Below are 13497 nucleotides of genomic sequence, written 5' to 3'. Positions count from 1 at the left end.
GAAAATATTGTACCCAGGGAAGGAGAACTATTTTTGTCACCAGGAATGGATTGTTACAGTTCACTGTATACCCCCTTATAATTGTCAAAAGTACCAAGGAAAATGGAATCAAATGCACATGAAACTTAAAGATAGTATTTAAGTAAAATATTCCTTCTACAAACCTTAGCATGCGGGATGCAAGGCAACAAGTAAAGAAATTAGCAAAAAGGAGAATTTAAAGATTCTTTGTTCTTGACTTGCCAGAGGGACAACACCACTAGCAAAATCATGTAATAAGAGTTTATCAATGAGCTTGACAAAATCCGAATGAGACTAAAAAATATTTCACAAAATTTTAGTACTAAATAGAATAGTTAGACTACAAGCCATTCTCAAAGTAATTACTACAAACACAAATGCGAACGGCAATATATCAAAATAGGTTGGCATTAGATTACCTATTGACAGAAAAAGGTAAAATATGCGGTAAATATAATACATCAAAGTGTTGTCTTAAAATTGATGATAATGGACAAGCTGTGAGACAGATAACAGCAAATATCAAAAAGCTAGCACATGTTCCGGTGCAGAAGTGGCAGTCCCTGATAGATATCAACTAGTGGAGTGGCGTCTTTGGAACATCTTGGTAAAAAAAAAAAATAATAGACTTTGTTTTGATATGTGCTACCGCTGGACTGCTGTTCATCCCTTGTTTTATTCTGTGTGTAGTGAGGTTAGTCTCCAGTGTAGTAGAAGGAATGCAAGTAGCTAGCCTACCAAGTGTGGAGGCCCCAAGTTAAAGTATTGTATCACGAAAAGAGTATAGTCCTACGAAAAAGAGACTACCGAATAAAAAAAGAACAAAGTGTAGTGAGGTTAGTCTCCAGTGTAGTAGAAGGAATGCAAGTAGCTAGCCTACCAAGTGTGGAGGCCCCAAGTTAAAGTATTGTATCACGAAAAGAGTATAGTCCTACGAAAAAGAGACTACCGAATAAAAAAAGAACAAAGTGAGAGATTGCAGTTATTACTAAATAAATGGAAATGAAATTATTAGCTTCAGCAAAAATGTAATAAATAAAAAGGGGGTGGATTGTGGGAAATAAGCTAAGTTTTGCTTCAGCTAATTGATGTATCATTGTTAGTGTGATAGTACTAACAAAGAAGCCTTAGTAATAGTAGAGTCTAATAAATTGTATCCAATTAATCCCCGGAAATGCCCTTGGTCTCTCAAGGGATCTTTGTTTGCAAAGCGTTATCTAGGTAAAGAGAAACAAACTGGAACATGGCCTTCAACACAAACACCCAAAGGGTAGGGGAGTATCAATAAGGCCAAAGAAACCAGTCTGGTAAATCTGCCAAGTAGATGGTAACAAAGACTGTGAAATAACGTGTAGCATAATCAACTAATCAAAGGCGTGTTTAGGATAATGATTTCATAGAATAGGTGTGTGTGTGTGCCTTATATGGGAAAAAGTGCAAAATAAACCTGTAATAGGTCAAGCGGTCGGGAAGAATGTGAGCTCCAACTTCTCAGCCAATGAGAAGAGAGACAGAAACTCAGGCGGCCGGGATAAAGGTATAAAATACCTGAAAGATAAAAGATCATCGTGCATCTATTTTTGGTGCACCCAATTCAGCGCTGTTTCGTATTAATAAATTATTTTTTTAACCTTTGCTTCGGTGACTTTGTCCTCTTTAAATTCTAAGATGTGAGTCGGTGTTTCTCACAGTTGGAAGGGACCTCCGAGATCATCGAGTCCAACCATATTAAAAAACAAACAAAACCCACAACAAACCCAAAACCACCACCTACCAACTAAACCCCACAACCCCACCACATCACACCCACCCACAACCCAACAATCTCAGGCACTAGAGCATACTGAATTAAAGAATAAGGCCAGGAATAGCTTGAAGGTTTGCTTACCTAAGTATGACTTAGCAAATGTAGCCTGACTGACCACAAAGAGGGGCCTGCAGCCCCTGCAGAGCTACGATAAGTAACAAGACAGGAGGGCTGGCACGTAGGCAACAGTCGTGAGGCCAGCACAATGTTATCTTATCTCTGACAAATGGAGAACTCCAAGAAGGAGGTAGCATATGGTAATGAATTACTGGAAACTAATGAATATGTTAAAACACCTTACATGAATATGTATGCATATATGTTGTCAAACCAACTCCGTCTGGCACGCACATTTGGAGGAGCGATCCCCTGTGCGTCCAGCGCTGCAATAAAGAATACCTGCTTAATAATCATCCCGGCTATTGAGTCCTGATTTCATCTTTCACGGCATCAATTCCCTGAAGAGCCATGTCTACATGTTTCTTAAATACCTCCAGGGATGGTGACTCCACCACCTCCCTGGGCAGGCTGTTCCAGTGCCTGACCACTCTCTCAGTAAAGTAATTCTTCCTAAGATCTAATCTAAACCTCCCCTGCTGCAACTTCAGACCATTTCCTCTGGTCCTGTCATTATTCCCTTGGGAGAAGAGGCCAACCCCTGCCTCTTGACACCCTCCTTTCAGGTAGTCGTAGAGGGCAATGAGGTCTCCCCTCAGCCTCCTCTTCTCCAGACTAAACATGCCCTCAGCCTCTCCTCATAGGACTTGTTCTCCAGACCCCTCACCAGCTTGGTGCCTCTCCTCTGGACACGCTCCAGCACTTCAATGTCTTTCCTGTAGTGAGGGGCCCAAAACTGAACACAGTACTCGAGGTGAGGCCTCCTTGAGTACTGGTGGAGTACACCTTCCCCCCCAGCAGGACAAGACACCACCAAATGCCTTTTTTCTGCCATTTCTTTTTTTATTAATACTCATTCTAGCAGGATGTCGTACAGGAGGACTAGAGGGCTGTGGCTTGGCAGAAGCCAGTTCCCATGGTCTTCAGCAGGCATTGCCATGCGAGAGGGAAAGTGTCACCTCAGCACTGGTGGCTGCAGAGCGGCAGGGAGCAGAGACAAGCTCTGTGCCGGTGCTGGGAAGACTGGCGGAGGCAGTGATGGGAACAGGATGGGAAGGAAAAGGAAAGTTGCCACTACACCAGGGGCTTCGTCAAGGCCAGTGTTGGCCACACCATGGTGTCATGGGTTTCGTGCCACTTGGCTCTGGCTGTGATGTCTTGGACACTGCTGGTTGAGGACCAGTAAGATAAACCTTGGCTGCCATGGAGCAACACCATAGAGCAACCTGTCAAGTGAGCTTACTCAGAGTGCCCCAGCTTTCTCCTCCACCAGCTGTGACACCATGGCCACTGGAGAGATGTTAAGCTGTTGTGAGGAGCAAGGAGGTGCTGGGGCAGCTCAGTGGTGATGAGTGTGGGAGAGGAGCAGGTCAGAGAGTCCTGGCTCATTCCCCAGGGAGGACATCCATGGGACGGAGCAACCACCATGGCCAGAGAGCCCAAGAAACAGAGGCCATGCTGCTACCAGCCTTGCAGGGCTCTTTGTGGAAGCCCCGACTTTAATACTGCTTTGTGAGGGAGGAGAATGTCATCCTCTGCCTTTGTTACTGTGATCCCCATTGCAGTTTTAGGCTTGGTGCCTGAGATCGCTTCCAAGTGAAAGGACAAGTTATTAAAAAGAGAAGCATGAATTCATAGAGGAAAATAACTAAGCCACTTCAGATAAATTATTGCACTGTAGTAGGAAGGAATAGGAACCTGCTGTCTGACTAGACACTTGCACTGTGTCATATAATCTCTTTGGCTTCCTTATCATTTTTATTGCTTCTCTCAAGGTTGTTTCAACTAATAATTAGCTCTAGGCATAATAATTTGCCTAGAGCTCTACACAGACTCTACAGGCTCTGGAAAGAAAGTACCCAGGGCACGAGATCTCTGTGTTATGGTACCGCACTGTAAATTAACATCCCATTTACTTTTTCTGCCATAGCCAGGTCTTTTAGCAATAACTGGTTCCGAGCTTACTTGGATTTTGGTAATGTCATGCGAGCTGCTGAAGGCTGTCAAAACCAGGAGCCTCTTGTGTCATGGTAGAAACGAAACCCAGGATCAGCACAAAAGGTGCTTCATTTCCAAAACAGAACAGCAGAGATGCCAAAAAGTGGTCAAAGCCCATTCTTGCAGCCAACCGTCAGCGATAACCCAGAGTCTGTTCGAGGGTCCAACCCTTACTCCTAAGCACACAAGTCCTTTAAAGATCCTGAAAAAGCAGCATGCATAGAGGTGCAGACTTCAAGACCTTTGCAGAGGAAGTACAAAGTACTCCATGGAAATACAATTGCACAGAAACCAGAGCATTTCTTAGGAAAAGGAAAGAAAATTCAACCAAAGCTGATTTAAATCAGCTTGTCTTTTAATTGGTTCACACACAATCTTTCTGTTTGTAGACAAGCTTCTATGCTCCTTTATGAAGAGATCAGCTCTATAATCTTTTCTCAAGAAAATCAAGAAGCAAATGATTCGGGAAGCTAAAGTCAAGTTGTACAATTACATATCCCTAAAAAGGGAGGGAAAAAAAAAAAGTATTATATTAGTTTGTGCCACATTCCCAAGAAGGGCTTTGGGAGTCAGGTATTTCTGAACTCTGCTTACCTTTCTTGTGATGATCTCAGGATTTCTGATCTCAAATAGATGAAGCCCTTTGCTGTTCATCAGTGAAGTCAAAGCTGGTTCGATTCCTGTGGAATCAGTAAACCCACCCTGTTACGGGTACGGCCATCCTGCCTTGCTGCTTACTGCACCCTTGTGTGCCTGTTGCCAAAAGCTAATTTGTGCCCCAACGCCCCGCAACCTTTGGCCTGAAGGAAAACTCACTTTTCCTTTGTCCCAGCCATTTACAAAGGGTTCCCTGTTCCCCAAGTGAATCCAGCAGAAATTCACATCAGTAACATGGTTTCCCCCTCCCCAGCTGTCAGGGTTATTGATGTATTTTTTCAGTGTTTAGGAGCTCTGATGTTGGACACCTTATGGAGTACATTGGCACTTCCCCAAAAGGAAAACTCACTTGAAATCACCTCTGGGATCCCGACAGCTGAGATCATTGTCTGCAGGAAGTTTCTTATGGACGGGTCATTCTGAAAGCCAGAAAATTCGTACAAAAGAGTTTTAAAGACATCGTTTAGCAGTAAATGGCCTAGAGAATACCTGCTTAGGACTTACCTCACTTGGATCAGCTGTGCATTTAAAGACTTTAAACTCTATCCTGGAGGGAAGGAAAAGGGGGGGAAAAGGTCAGTAAGAGCTACAGAGATCCTCTTTCTGTGCTGCTCTCAGACATGGGCTAAAAGAGGCAATGAGACCCACAAGAGTCTACAGTACCCACCTGGAGTCCAAAGGGTAGAGAATGAGTTTCTTTTCTGCATAGGCAGCTTGGATGGTAACCGTGATTTCCTGCAGGGAGATGAGCAGCAGAGCTGAGATGTAGCTCATCTTGCCTTATAGCAGGGAGCTGCATTTGGAAATTCTACTTTATTTCTATGACCCAGAGTTGAACTTTACCTCCAGATATTACTAGAGAAGGATTTTTCTTCTCCATTTGCATGCAGCAAACTTCTCCCTGATGCCTACAGCCTCAGCCTGTGGGGCTCCAGACTGGCTCATCCACAGGACTGATGGTTTTGCCACTTTGTGAACCAAATCGTGCTTGAGGAAGGAAATGGTTACATAAGGTGTTGCTTACCAACTACCAGCCATCTCAACGTGAAAGATCTTCAGACTGGATGTAGAGAGGCCAGCCCCAGGGTAGCCAGGGCCACCACATGTAGTAGTCTCACATTTATAACCAAGTTTAAAAAGAAAGCAATCTCTGCATTCTGGCCATTTAGGCTCATTTTTCTTGCTTTTCCCTGTATGTAAACATTCATTTAAAAGGAGCATTTTGTGATCCAGTTGCAGGTCACAAGCAGGGGTCTGGCAGGCCAGGAGCAGATCCCATCCAAAGAGCTACTATTTTAGGGACCACCTCTAGTTCAGTGCTTTTGCACTCCTACCAGGACCACCTGGAGCACAAAAGAAGAGCCGTGCATATTTCCCCTTAACATCCTGCAAACACGTGCTACTTGCAGAGGGCAGGAAGGAATTATTCTCTATTCCAGTCCCATAGGAGATGACAGTTTAACCATTTAAAAATAGTCTGGTCTACGCTCAGGCAGTGATTTGCTCTTGTGCAGTGTTTAGTGTTTCTACCAGCCCATAATTAGACGGCTGGACAAACACACTGCTTTCTTGTGACATTGCCCCCAACAGCAAGGGTGTTGGCATTTCTTTTTTCTGCCTCCTTAGATTCTGGATAAAGCAGTTTGGGGTAAAACACAGTGTAATCGGGAACTTCCATGCAGACACAGAGGAAAAGGGTATATTTTGAGGTTCACATTCTTCACAGCTGTATCTTCGTTTCAGAGACAACCGTTCTCTATGTGGGGGGCAAACCTAGAATTTGGGAATGAGGAGATTTCAAAAGAAATACATTCCCACGGTGCTGTCATTTCTCTCCTGAAATACCTCAGCTAAAGGAGTTTCACTGTCTGATACAGGTTAATGGGGGCTCATCAGAGCTTTCCAGTTCTGCACTTACCACCTTGCCCACCCGTGAGGAGTCCTTGAGCCAACACGGTCACTACCATCATTCCCAGCTTCAGACAATGAGGGAAGAGAGGGGAGCATTAGAAGGAACTGATACACCTGCTCCACTTCCCATGGTTTAGTCATCCACCCTTCCCAAAGGGCTCCCTGCTGATACTGTCCCTGAGAAGCTGGAGTGGTCCAGACTCAGCACAGAGACTATCCCAAGGTCTTCACAGTCAGGAGAAACAAGAACTGACCTTCTCCATGTACAGAACCGTCAGGGGCTCTTCTCCCAGGGGAAAGATGCTGATCTCCACTCCTACGAAAGACTTCACGACAGTCCCTTCAGGCTGAACAGAGATTTGGGGATGGGCAAGACTCCACACCTTGGCCACAGAGTCATTATAGGAGGTGCCTTGAAAAATCTGGTCACGTAAGGAGCAACAGAAGAGTCAGGCTTTTTCCATACCACATCCCCATTTCACACCAACTTTCCACACAACTGCATCCCCTTCATAGTCCCCAGTTCCCCCTCCACTTCACAGAAGCCAAATAACCAGGTTTCAGGGAAGCTGTGCCAGCATGGAGGGTGGAGAAATCCTCCTTGCAAAGCACAACCATTTCTCCATCACTCCCTGGGTTTCTCCATCAGGCCCACCCAAGACTCTTGAGTTGTTGAGGAAAGGACACGAGATGTTTTAATGCAACAGAATCCATTTGAAAAGTTCTTCATCTGACATAAAATGCAGTTACCGTCTGCACTGCCTTCCGCTGCGCTTCCGTGTCTTCCGTTTCAAACAGTGCCTTCAGAAACAAACCAGAAACAGGTTGTAGAAGAATGAGAGAGGTTATAGTTAGCCCCGACGCAGGCTGGTGTGTGGCCAATTCAGCTCGTGGCTGAGCTCACCCCCTTTCATTTCCCGCAGAAAATCATGTCACCATATAACTCAGAAGACAAGTTTTCTATCGGCTGACGCTATTGCTCCAAGAGGTAACACTACCTGGTAGCACACCCTTGCTAAGGACGTACCAATTTCTGACCAGGATCACATGTACTGGCTGACTACAGATACCCGTCTTCTACAGAAATTAGCTCTCACCAAAAAAAACAGTATTTAGGCAATTTTATACTCTCTTCCCCGAAATATGAAGTAAGGAGGGAACCACCCCTGAACTAGTCACCTTCAGCTTCTCCCCTGTGATAGTCAGTCCCAGGCGCTTGTCCAGGAACGCTGCTGAAGCCAGGGAGTTGAGGATGTGCTCGGACAGCCAGAAGTAGAGCATTCGGGACTCGGACAGCAGCGACGGGGAGAAGACAGAGTCACTGAAGACATCAGAGTAGTTCTTATACAGGACAAGGCCCTTTAAAAGACAGCAAGCGTGTGGGCCAAGACAAGCACCAGGGAGAGAGGACAAAATGTCAATACCTGCATTTCTGGCAGGACTCAGGGCAGAGAGTGAGCTGGTCGGCATCAGCCCACGCCGCAGCACCGCAGCAAGGGACCCGTCCCTCCCAGCCCTTCAGCAGACATCAGCACCAGGGAGACCTTCTGTCTCTGCAGCCCGTGTTACTGTACCTTGTGGTGTGATTCCAGGTAATTTGCTTTTATTAGAGGAACTGATGCAAGGGAGATATCAAGTCTGATATCCTCATCCTGGACAAAATTTGCTGCAGGAAGCAAATACAAAAACCTCACACCAGAAGTATGACTTTAAGCAGAGCTTGTGACAGTTGCTTTTAGACTTGGTGCAGGAGGAGACTGGGTGTTATAAAAGGACACAGGGATGGGACTGGAGAGTCCTACTGCCATCCTGCTGCTGCTCACTGACTCAGTTTCTCCACTAGGAAATATGGGTAATTGCTCTCAGTTCTACATTCTGCTCCTTTTCCCTGATATTTGGGGCTGGGAACCATGGGAGAATCTTCAGCTAGCAGATGCAGATGCTGTAATAACTCAGCCCCAGTGCTTTCTTCTGTAATAGCCATCATCAGGCCTTCTGTAGCTGTCCTGCACCTCTGGTCATTAAATAATGAAGGAGAAATACCTTATGAACTGAAAAGTGTCTTTCCACCCGTGCAGTCACCCTTAAAAATCAACCTGATGCAGAAAATTCAAAGCATAACATTGCTAAGGTTTATTCTGCTGTCTGAGGGCTTGGGATCCCATAGGAATTTTTGAAGGACTTTTTTGAAGGGTGTGGCTGCTCTCCTGCTGGGGCTCAAATGCTACATTAAAAAAGAAAACAAAACAAGGATATTTACCTGCTAAATCGTGTACAAAATTTGCCAGCACCTGGGCAAGAAAATTGATTTCGTTGCACACCTACAAAAGGAAAAGAGGGGAAAAAACTGGAGGCGGAGGGTGGGATTGCTTGTTGTAGAGCAGAGCTGGGCTGCAGGGTGAGATCTGGGGGCTGTCAGTCAGAGGCCAGCACCATCAGAGATCCCAGTGTCAGCACAACCTCCCTCCTCATCCAAGCTGGGGTTTTTTTGTAGATTTTATTTATTTGCCTTATTTTTTCCAAGCCCTAAAATGATACTGCTATTATCTTGTGGGCACAGGTGAGCAGAGGCACGTGTAGCGTACAAACCAACCCTTCCTCTGTCCATGGGCAGTGGCTGGTCTTACCTCACTCTTGAGAACAAGCTTCAAAGTGAAGGAGATGAAATCCGTGAAGAGCTGCTTCAGCCAGCCTGGCCTGCGCAAGACAGGGAGCATGGTCAAGGACACCCAGCAGTCCCCACGGTGGGTGACACTTGGGCTGAAGTGCTCAGGGACCAGCAGTGGGGCAAGCGAAGCCCAATTTTGAAGGGGGACAGACTCACTCCTTGTCTCCTTGGAGCCGAAGCGTCAGTTTGTGGAAACTCAAATAGCAGTCCGAGGCATCGGCAGCCACTTGGTCCTTCTGGCACACTGTGTGAGAGGAAAGAAAAAAGATAGTTAATTTGCTACCAAGACAAGGAGGGCGAGTGCACTTTGCAGACCTGGAGCAGGGCACCACTGCAGAGGAGCAGCTCTTGGGGGATGTTTCCAGAAGACTCAGGACCCTGCAAAGTCGGGGCAGACGGGACTACCTTGTGCCTGGATGGAGGGTTTCTGCTCACAGCTCCAGACAAACAAGTCTACCAGGCACCCTTCTTCACACTTCAGTTGGATACCTGCCTGCTCTTATCATCAGGGACTCAGCTGTCCCCTAACATCACGCAGGAGAACCTGGGCACTATGTGCAAGCCATAAACCAGAGCAGGGAAGGAATACAGTCATGTTGCGAAAAGTTTAAAAATTGCAGTATGCAGTATGCATTGAAAGCTTTGTGCTGCTCTTCTCCCCCTGGGAGCTTACCAGGAAAAGGTATTTTGAGGCACACGCGATAACCCACATCCCTTTCATCCCTTATGGGAGGGGGAAGACTGTAGTTTGTCTCTATCCCATTCTTGTCTAAATTTATTGACCTTCCCAAGGAAGAGGGCTTCATTTCCCAGAGCACACCTTGGGCCTTGTCTGGAGAGAGCTGAAAAAGTGCACTGTAAGGATGTTCAAACCTCCTGCAAAAAAGCCCTCGTTTGCCTCCTTCTGTGGAAACATCACCATTTTTTTTCCAAGTCATCCTGAACAGCAGGAGATAAAAAGCCGGTCCTAAAGACAGCCCAGAAGGCCAGTCCCTTCTTCACTTGCTGCTGGATTAAACTGGCATTACTTTGCTGAAATGGTTTGTACCATTTTCCTCTGTTTGGTGTGTTAAAACTACAAGGTTGTTGAGGGCCACGTTGTCTCCTGTGGGCACAGGGCAGCAGAGACCCACCTCAGCCTCTGGGTGCCGTCGGATGCCCACAGAGATGAGGGGAGCTGACCAAAGCTCGCTGTCCCCTCCGCGGGCCATCCTGCTGCTCTGGAGGGAGCACCCACACACAGACCCCCTGTGGGGGTAAGCTGTTACTTACTCAGTTTAATATTTATCTGGAGGTCAATGGAAGACTCGATTTCAAAATCAACCGAATGGAAGAGCTGCAGGCTGTAACGGCAGAAGAGAGGACATTTAGGAACCGGTGCTGGGGGCAGCTTCTCCCTGATGGCACGCCACCGCCTTAGCAGCACTCAGGAGAACAGGAGCATTAACCCCCCTTTTTCCCCGGTTAAAGTTCGTAGAGCAATGAGGCAGAAGGAAAAGGACAACTTTGTACAGTTTGGCCATCTTGTATCCTTGTGCGAGGGGAGGGCAGAATCGTTTGCTGCCATTATAGTGTCTACTTATAGTGCTGCTATATAAAGATCCAGAATGAACCAGTATCCCTGTGGAGGGTACAGATATAAAAAAAAAAAAAACAAAACGACACTCCCCCAAGCACCCCACCTGTGCTCATTTGGAGAAAGACATGGATTTTCCTTTGGTGTTGAAGGCTCAATGCAGCTAGTATTGTGTGATAAATAGGAATTACCAAAGCTCAGTTCACAGCTTAGAAACCTTCAAAAGACACTCCCTTCAGAACAAACACCAACACAGGACTAAGTCAGAACAACAACCAGCAGCACTCTAAGTTGTACAGGAAGATAAAGAAGAAAATAAAAATGTGTTTAAAGGCCTGAGCAAGGCAAGTGGTTTTGTTGCTGATGTGTTAAGAGACGTGATGAATGAAAGAAATGATGGAAGAAAGCAGAAGTGATGGAAGAAAGGCAGAAAGCAAGCTGAGGAGAGCAGTGGTGGGGCCGAGCAGCGCTGCTGGTGTATGAAACCTGTCGTGGCTCAGGCCAGGGCTGTGCCGTGGGGCCGGGCAGCAGCCAGCCCCCGGCTACTTACAACCAGGCTCCCGCATAGCCGTAGGTCAGGGTCCCTTTGAAGACGGCCGTCACGTTTTTAATGGTGATGTGAATGGCATCATTCTCCTTCAGCTCCACCTCACTCTGCTCTATGGACAAGTCATTGACCTGGATGCTGGAAACAACAGAAACCCAGTTTGTTCCCCAACTCCGGGGGCTGTTTTCTGTGGCCGGGGGGGAGGGGTTTTTTTTCCGAGGGCATGGGGTCTCTATGGGCCTTGTGCCACCTCTTGTGGCCAGCATTTGCAAATCACAGGGGCTGTGGTGCTGTCGCTGAGCCTGGATGCCCTGCTCCCCCCTGCCGTGTTCAGACACAAGGTGGGGGAAAGGCTTTAAAGAGGAAGCACAGAGCAAGGCGCAGCAGAAACAGCCCATTTTATTGCCGTGCTCCGTGCCAGCTGCAGCCACCACAGGAAATCCGTCCTGCCTTTGTACCGTGGCATTTGTTGTCCCCAAATAAAAGTTAGTAACACACCGACACCCAGCCCTGTTTGTCACGAAGCGCTGCCAAGTGACATCCTGCTGACAAGGGTGGCTCCGGCAGCCCCGGGTCCCCGCTGCCGCTCCGTGAGCCATGGGTACCATCTGTCGGTGACGGGCCCCAGAAGCTCCAGCCTGATGGGACAGAGCTCCCCAACCCACCAGGAACCCACTGTGCTCTGCATCCTGCCCACCGAGCTGGAAGAGCTCTTAAATAATAATACATCAGCACCTTAAACATCGATGTGCAAATTATCTGCAAGGCATCGATCAGAAAATGTGCCTGCCCTGGTCCAGACTTGTGCTCTCGCCAGGAATCGCTGGACCAAAGCTCCCTCTGTGGCCGGTTGCCGTTCCCCTCATCCTCTGTGCATCCCCCGGCCCAGAGACACAGAGATACTCACTTGCTCAGCCCATAGGCCACCTTGCCGAGGAGCCGCATGGACCTTTCCCCAGTGATATTGGGGAATTTGGCGTTTCTGAATGCTGCTTGGATGACCCGTGCTGTTTCCTGGTTCACTGTCGGTGGAAGAAAAGGGCAGAGATACCAAACTGCAAGTCTCTCCTGGCTACAAAGCCGGGCCCGCACCCTGGATTAAAGCCCTACAGAAGAATTTTAGCCAAGGCATTTCTATACGATTAAGGAAGCCCTAGAAGTAGCTTCAGAGTACGTTTAAAAAAAAAAAAAAAATCCCTAATTTTAACAGCTGAGGACAGCAGTGTGTGTGGCTCCACAGTAACCAGCAGGACCATTCCCAGGGACTCAAGCCCAGCTTTCACACACCTCATCTGCACCTTCAGGGCAGATTTTGGAAAGATTGAACCTGTGCTTTTCTGTACACCACGCAAGCTGTTGACTTTGCTCTGCTGCCTCTTGCCTGTATTGCAGTCAGCTGCTGGATTTCCAAAGGAAAACTTCTGAGACTGAAGGCTTTGTACACATTTTCCTAACGTTATCCAGCTTGTTCCAGCCTCAGCCTCGGGCAAACACTTTTACAGGACTATTTCCTTACAGAAATACTCTCTCTTAGTCTGGCCCAGTATCCTCTGTGTGTACTACTCTCGGAGGGGATGGAACAGAGCTGTTCCCACCCTTTGCAGAAGCACTAATTATTCTTCCCCTACCTGCAAAGCCCCAAAATCTTTGCAAATAAACCCATGGCAGCAGAGGAACCCCACTTCTCCCCTTCTGCACACCAGCCCCAGGAGATGAGATTGCAGCGAAAGTGAGAAATCAAACACATATTTGCTCCAATTCTTCCATCACACCCCCACTGAGGAGCAGCGCTAAAACTTTGGGCTAAGCAGAGGGGTTGGGGGCTGTTTTCTAGGTTCTTTGAGAAGTTGTGCCTATCCAGTGCTTTAACCCATACTCCCAGGCAGATATTAATACTTCTTAGTAGATAAACAGTTTTCATAAGAGCCAGGGAAAGCAAGGAACCCCTTCACTTGGTTGATCTATCACAAATTTCTGATGGAGAGAGGGAAAGGCAGCCCCATAGCAGACACTTACACAGCAACGCCGCCGGCTTGGTCATCCTGCAGGCGATCCCTGTGATGCTGTAAGGAAAGGGCCCAAACTCACAGGCTGCTGATGCGTGGATGAGCATTAGCAAGATGCCGAAGGTCCCCAGCCCCATCCTGCCAGCCCGGAGCATCCTCAGCCAGAGCAGAGAGCACCGACGAGATCAA

At 47.2% G+C, this 13497-nt stretch overlaps 1 protein-coding gene across 1 annotated transcript; it reads right to left on the bottom strand.

The window, feature by feature from the left end:
* Nucleotides 1–4265: 4265 nt before the first annotated feature.
* CETP (cholesteryl ester transfer protein, plasma) lies at nt 4266–13497 on the bottom strand. The gene is made up of 16 exons (XM_014947450.1): nt 13319–13497; nt 12210–12324; nt 11306–11440; nt 10452–10522; nt 9336–9423; nt 9139–9208; nt 8772–8832; nt 8086–8177; nt 7691–7870; nt 7262–7312; nt 6766–6933; nt 5268–5335; nt 5105–5147; nt 4950–5019; nt 4538–4623; nt 4266–4442 (listed from the first exon to the last, which is right to left on the bottom strand). The coding sequence occupies exons 1-16, from the start codon at nt 13461–13463 to the stop codon at nt 4368–4370; spliced, it is 1518 nt and encodes a 505-aa protein (XP_014802936.1). The 5' UTR covers nt 13464–13497; the 3' UTR covers nt 4266–4367.

This window comes from Calidris pugnax, unplaced genomic scaffold (assembly GCF_001431845.1).
Source record: "Calidris pugnax isolate Ruff unplaced genomic scaffold, ASM143184v1 scaffold30, whole genome shotgun sequence".
In the NCBI taxonomy this organism is placed as follows: Eukaryota; Metazoa; Chordata; class Aves; order Charadriiformes; family Scolopacidae; genus Calidris; species Calidris pugnax.
Note: the sequence above shows the minus strand (reverse complement) of the source record. Positions and strands in the feature narration are given on the sequence as shown.

What these genes read in the sequence shown, in the direction of transcription:
- CETP (XM_014947450.1), bottom strand. Translation starts at nt 13,463, where the DNA reads ATGCTCCGGGCTGGCAGGATGGGGCTGGGGACCTTCGGCATCTTGCTA. An exon ending in GTGGCCTATGGGCTGAGCAA is followed by an intron (nt 11,441 to 12,209) that starts GTGAGTATCTCT and finishes TGTTGTTTCCAG; the next exon opens with CATCCAGGTCAATGACTTGT. An exon ending in GCACAGCTGATCCAAGTGAG is followed by an intron (nt 5,020 to 5,104) that starts GTAAGTCCTAAG and finishes TCTGGCTTTCAG; the next exon opens with AATGACCCGTCCATAAGAAA.